The sequence below is a fragment of the Sitodiplosis mosellana genome, unplaced genomic scaffold, assembly GCF_009176505.1.
Source record: "Sitodiplosis mosellana isolate CC-2019 unplaced genomic scaffold, AAFC_SMos_1.0 Smas_scaffold_6181, whole genome shotgun sequence".
NCBI lineage: Eukaryota > Metazoa > Arthropoda > Insecta > Diptera > Cecidomyiidae > Sitodiplosis > Sitodiplosis mosellana.
This window is the reverse complement of record NW_022601422.1, coordinates 2,440,239-2,446,650: the sequence shown is the minus strand read 5'-3', so window position 1 is coordinate 2,446,650 and position 6,412 is coordinate 2,440,239. Positions and strand designations below refer to the sequence as shown.

The following is a 6,412-nucleotide window of genomic DNA, read 5'->3' as shown; positions in this document are numbered from 1 at the left end:
AGAGAGAGAGAGAGAGAGAGAGAGAGAGAGAGAGAGAGAGAGAGAGAGAAAAAAGACCAAGTTGATTTCAACCTGATTAAATGCGCATCGAAATGATTCAACAGTCAATATCGAACAACAACAAAACATGACGAAATCACCGTGTTTCTCCTTGATTTATTTGTATTCCATAGAATTTGATCGACAACAGGCCAACAAGATTAGAAATGGATGATTGACAACAAAATATTATTTATTTTTTTGGTTCGTCTATGCATTATCCTTCTCTTGTGGCCATTTCTATATAATTGATTTCGAGTTCGAAGCACTCAGACGCAGTGCAGCGACAGAGAGATGATGGAATCAAAAAAGAAAACCAAGTAATTGAGAGCATTTCTTGAAAATTATTCTCGTCTCTCGTCGTTTTGGTGTAAAAAATCAACGAATTGTGCATGGAAAATAGGCATTTAGAGAGCGTCTCCTTCTTTTTCCATTTAATAGTTCTTGATTTTTATTCATCTTAATGATTATGCTTGCATTCTTTTCCTCATTTAACGCATTTTTTTTGTTGTTATTGTTATTTCTCGAACCACTTTTTCCTATCTCATTCTTGCATGCACTCTCAATGAAACCAAGATTTTTGTTATTATTTTATCGCTGGCTGTCTGTCGCACTCTCTCTCTCTCTCTCTCTCTCTCTCTCGCTCACTTGCCAAGAAAACAAATCAACGGCAACAGCGACAGCGACAACAGTAACAATAGCAATAAGTGCTCAATAAATTCCATATGAAGAATATGAATTCAATTTTTTTCTCCTCTTTATTAAATGCGAAGAAATATAAAATTGTACGAATGTAACTACATACAGTCAAGTCAATTCGATATTCATACATGGGCAGACTATTTAAATGATGATTTTTTATTTTATGTGTTGCTGTTTCAAAGTCGCGTGCGCGTGCACAATCCAAGCCCGCTGCTCCACGCACACACACACACACACACAGGCAGCCCGTTTCGAAATTGAGTGAGTTAGCGCGATATTGTTGTGTGCTTTGAATTCGATTGAAATTCTCGCATTTATGTGGAGTAAAATATTCTTTCACTCTCCAAACGATATGGAACATTATGCACACGCATTTGGGAACGCGCGTCGCATATTTTGAGACCAAGAACACGACAAACACAAGAGAATCAACAAATCATCACACACAGAAAATAAATATATGTGGAAACGAAAAATTGAAGTAAATACATAGGGTAATGTGTCTTTTGCGCTTTTATATTCATCTTTTTTTCCCGTCCAATTCGTTTTTTTTTTTCTGCTCGAAATTACTTTGATTGTTTTCACATCTTCAGTATGCGTAATCATTTGGCTGGATGTGTCGCATTCGAATGTATCCTAACGCTCCATCACTCTCGCTGCAACTGGAAACATTCTTGATCGCGCTCATGTTCCATGTCTTTGTCACTTTTCGTGCATTGAAATGTAAGTCAGAAAAGAGCACAAATCGTAAACAATAAACAGCTATGAAAAATATGAATTTAAAATATGGAAACGACTTAAATTGAATTGCGTCAATGAATGCGGCTCCCAGCAAAAAAAAAAAAAAAACTTGACGGTTTCTTTGTCATTCCGTTGGATTTTGTGTCTTCTTTGGATTTTATTTTGGAGAAATTTGTCGGTATTTGTTAAGACGATCTTTTTTCTTGATTTCCTCGAATTGGCATGTGTAATTTGCAGAAAGAAAAGGACCAAAAGAGTGAGATTCAAGCGGATTCAGTAGTTTGAATCGATTTATTCGGACTTTTCAAACAATTCACAACGAAATCGTAATCGGTATGCAATACTTTGAATATAAAAAAAAAAATGTTGATACTTTGTAAGCGCATTGACTAAATCTCGCGCTTGATGCGCTTGATGAACCGTTCGTCCGTTATGAGCGGGGAGTATTCAAAATTGGACCGCGAGCACACCACATTCATATTGCATTGTTGCTTTGTCAATTGACTTTGATTTAATCGGAATATTTCGAGCTGAAATAACCGCAAGTGCCCCGACAATAGAGGCGTTTCCAATCGTTTCCCAAATAACAAAAATCACGAAACGACTCAAAAAAAAAAAGCCGATTCGTCGCTCGCTCACACACAAACATACGATGAAAATTGGCACATCACGCCATTTCAGCCAATCGGCGATAATTGCCAGATTCTAAATTTCAATATGAATTAGCACAATGCGCGCGGTTTTTTCTGCTAAATCCATGTAAAATGCGCACGAGTGTTAAATCCTCTGATGATGTCGGATGAGATGAAGTCGGTGCATCGGTTGCACAACACACTCACACACATTTCAATCATCTTACATCATTTCTTGCTTACGAACGTATACGCGAGTCGGAATGATTTTCATAATTTATTTAAAATGCAACAATTTTCGATAAACTGCGAATTCACTTAAATGTGCTATTCTTCGTATTTGTTGCCTTCGGTCGCTATTCTTTCATACATTGCAAACATTTTCATTTATTTATCGAGCGTGTTTTTTTTCTCTCTTCGCGTTTCCACTCTCGAAGTACTAATGATCTGAAATGTCTCGAGACGTTTTTTTTTTTTCTGCTTTCATTTCGTCAGCAACATTTCATTTCGAATTCGATGTGATCGGGTTCGGTAAAAAAAAAAAGTGCCGCATTTCTTTTGTTCAAAATCTCTGAACCAAAAGACGGGATCAAGGAAAAGTATCAGATTTTTTCTTGATGCCGAATGAAAAAAAAAAAAAAAAAACGTATCGATTAATAATGATCAAAATAGTGAAAATAACAAATGAAAAAGAACAAAATAACACACGAAGAAATCAAAAGTTCACACGTTCATTCATGGTGCAGCATTGGCATTGCGTCTACGTCACCTTTCTCTGTATACTGTCAACAAGAAAATGCCATCAGAAGTGAGATGAATCACGGCGAGTACGAACGTATGAAAAGGATAATGGATGTGAATGTGTGCGTGCGTGTTACATTCGACGCAGGGATGCAAACACACGTACACAACGATGCCAGAAAATGAAATACGGAAATAAGTCTCCGTAATGATACAAGTCGATGCAGCATATACGTGGTGCAACTTTCTGCAGTAGTTCGCAATGCGACTGCACCAAAGAAAAGAAGATTAATTGTTATTAATGCTAAATGATACTTTTTCGGCTTCGGCTCTGTCGCCGAATCGATTGTTGCCGGGTCGCAAGTAGGGTTAAAAGTGTTCGGCAGCAATTTTTTTTTCTCTTCTAAAACCATCATTTATTTATCGACAAAAAATGATCGATTAGATTGAAGTTCATTTTTTTCAATCGATTTTGTTTCGCTTCTCTCGATCTTTCCTCTTTATTTCCCCTTTTCCAATGCATTCCACAAGCATATTTTTCGTTTCGTACACATCGAAGTAAACACCATTCGTACATGAATCGAGAGTAAAACAATGACTTCCTTTATAAAAGACCCGCACTGTATACAGACACCGAAAAATTAATTTGTTGCAATGTTTGGAAAGAAATATAAAAACTGAATCGTTTAATTCATTTAAGAAAAATTGATGAGAAAACATTTCGAAAAATGTAAATACCAAATAATCAAGTCAAAACAATGTGCCGCATTATTTGTCCAATCGTTGACAATATTCTCCACGTAATATTCCTTCTTTTGCTTCATTTTATCATTTTCAGTGCAAACCCAGTCGATGGCTTATGTATACAATTGATTACATTGTTGCTCCGTTGTTCGAATAAACAATGAAAAATTTCGATTTTGATAAAATCGACAGCCATAAATCGGGTTTTCTTTCTTCTTTCATTATTTATCAGTTTTTGGTTAAAATTGTATGCAAAAGAAATTACCGACATCAAATCACAATCAAGAAAAAAAGAAAAAAAAAATGGTTTGATGAGCTCATGAAATTTCATATGCTTTGCACACGCAGCACGATTTAATTGAATTCTGATGAAATTTTTATAATTGAATGTGATTTCGAGGTGATGCCAATAAATTCGATCGCGACATCGACAGAAAAAAAAAAAAAAACAGAACATAAAAAGAATGCATTGAGAACGAGAAGAAGAAAAGGCCCTTCGAAACCGAACTGAATGAAGGAAATTCTCTCGATTTTTTTTTTATCACGTGCCCATGGTGATTAGTTCGCCGAAAAATCGATCGGTTCACATGAAATTCTAATTTAAAAACATTTCACTTTACTTATTTGTTTCACCCATTTCGATTGAGAAACAATAAAAGCGAAACCTTGTGATAAAATGCACCGATCGCCTCGACCAAATCGAATACAAACAGCATATATCGATGTATAAATCAAAAAGAAAACAAAAATATCGCCGAGAAATCGATCGAGAAATGAGACCAAAACCATACACGCAAATCTAATAATGTAAGCGACGGAACGAAATCGAATTTGACTTTAGTGAATTGATGATGATTAGACAAAGAATTAGAAGTAGCAACGACAGACAGATAAACAACAATATCGCGAGAAAACCGAACCGATTCGGTTGACGCAAAGCATCGCCCAAAAGGTGATTCATTGTAATCCGAGACAACCGTGATTGCTGGTGTGTGTGTGTGTGTGTGCGCGCGCGCGCTCGCTCGCCTTTTAACAAAGTCAATTCAACAAATTGCGAATATTTTTAGAGACTCCGATTTTGTTTTTTGCTCATTGTTTTTGTTATTGCCGTTTGCTGTAATCGAAATTTGTTGCTTTTTTTTGTATTCAACAACAAAATGCCAATTTCGCCGCGTTTTTGTTGTGAATTTGTTGTTTTTCTCTCCTCTCTCTTTCTCTCGTACTGTTTCATTCTGGTGTTAGTTGATTTCATTTCGGGTGATAAATTCGCGAGCACAAGATATTATTGCAGTGTGATCGTCTTTGAACATGTGCCAATTGATTGAATATTTGCATGTGCAATGATGCGCACCGTGTTTAATACACACATTTACTTGATACATTTTTTTGCGGCGTTTTTGTGCTTCTATTGTTGTGCAAAGATGTGTGTTTCACGTAAATTTTTCATTGGTTTTCGCCAATTTTCTTTTTCTTTTCAAGATCTATACCGTTCGGGCAAACCATTGCTCAGCATAGAAATATGCGACCATCACAATGCTCAATCGCAAGTTGTAACACCGACAAACAGTTAATTCAATGAAAAATGTTGCCCGGTATCTGAGCGAGAGAAAGAGAGAGTGATTCAATTTCGTGCTTTTCGAGTAGATTTTTTATTTCATTTCGTTTTGTTTCATTATGCGATCGCACTGAAAAAAGGATCGATTACGGATTATAACGAATCAATCGATTGTAAGATTCGCAAGTCAAATCAATTTCGTTTTTTTTTTCATCATCGAATCGGTTCAGGTTTCTGTACAGAAAAAGCGGAAAAAACGGCAAGCACATGAACGAAATAGTCAAACGGACGATTTAATTTCATTTGGTTCGATTAAGTTTATTGCCTTTTTCGACTCGAAACTTGGTGGATACTCTAGGTAGAAAATTGGTCTAAGAAAATTTGAAAAAAAAAACCTGATTCGATTTCATTCGTATCAGCGAAAGAAATTTAATACTCTACTTTTTTTGAGAAAAGTTTTTCCTTTATCAATAAATTACCTTTTTTCTTCTGACATTTCTTTTCGGATTCAGAATCGAAGCAATAAAGTGGAAACGTACTGAGTGAGAGAGAGAACGAGAGCGAATACGTGCTCAACACAGAGCGGTTTGATACATACATTCGTGAGAGAGAGAGAGAGAGAGAGAGAGAGAGAGAGAGAGAGAGAGCAAAGCAGTAACGAACGACGGTGAGAATGAATCGAGGCGATATACTGGCAAAATTGCAATCAACAGCATCGGCAGCTGAGACGCGAGCACTGTCAATAACCGATGCTGCCATTCAAAATAAAACCGATGCAAACGCATTAAATGCGTTCGATGCACAATCGGTATTTAAATTGATTTCAAGTGCAAGCGATTTAGAGCAGCGTTTCGGCTCAGATAAAGAGTTCGATAGTGTAAAAAATGAGGCAGCACAACTAGAGCAATTTGATATGCAAGCAACCACGAAAAATAAGCGGAAAAATTTCAAACCACGTAATGCAACGGCCGTTGATGTAGCGACCGCTGCTGCTGCTGAACCATCGCTCACCGACCAATTCATCCTCAACCTGATGATGCAGAACAAAATGAAACAACTGCAACAGGAACTGCATCAAGGCCAATTCAAGCGATGGAACGATGACGGTAAAGTGGACCAACAGATGACCGGCGGTGATTCGGACAGGTCAACCACATCAAATAACAATGAATCGTGTAACAGCCTTAAGTCACCACCCAGTTCACCGTTGGGAAATGGGCATGGTGCTAGCGGAGGTAAGAAAAGTGTAGCATAGAAA

At 37.0% G+C, this 6,412-nt stretch overlaps 1 protein-coding gene across 3 annotated transcripts in view; it reads left to right on the top strand.

Moving 5' to 3' along the window:
* The window catches only part of LOC129576294 (uncharacterized), a 47,951-nt gene that overhangs the window by 13,182 nt on the left and 28,357 nt on the right, over positions 1-6,412 (top strand). For all 3 annotated transcript variants that reach the window (XM_055461138.1, XM_055461137.1, XM_055461139.1), the window contains one exon: positions 5,667-6,389. In XM_055461138.1, the coding sequence (XP_055317113.1) occupies positions 5,828-6,389 (562 nt within the window). In that variant the 5' untranslated portion in view covers positions 5,667-5,827. The remainder of the gene's footprint in view (positions 1-5,666; positions 6,390-6,412) is intronic.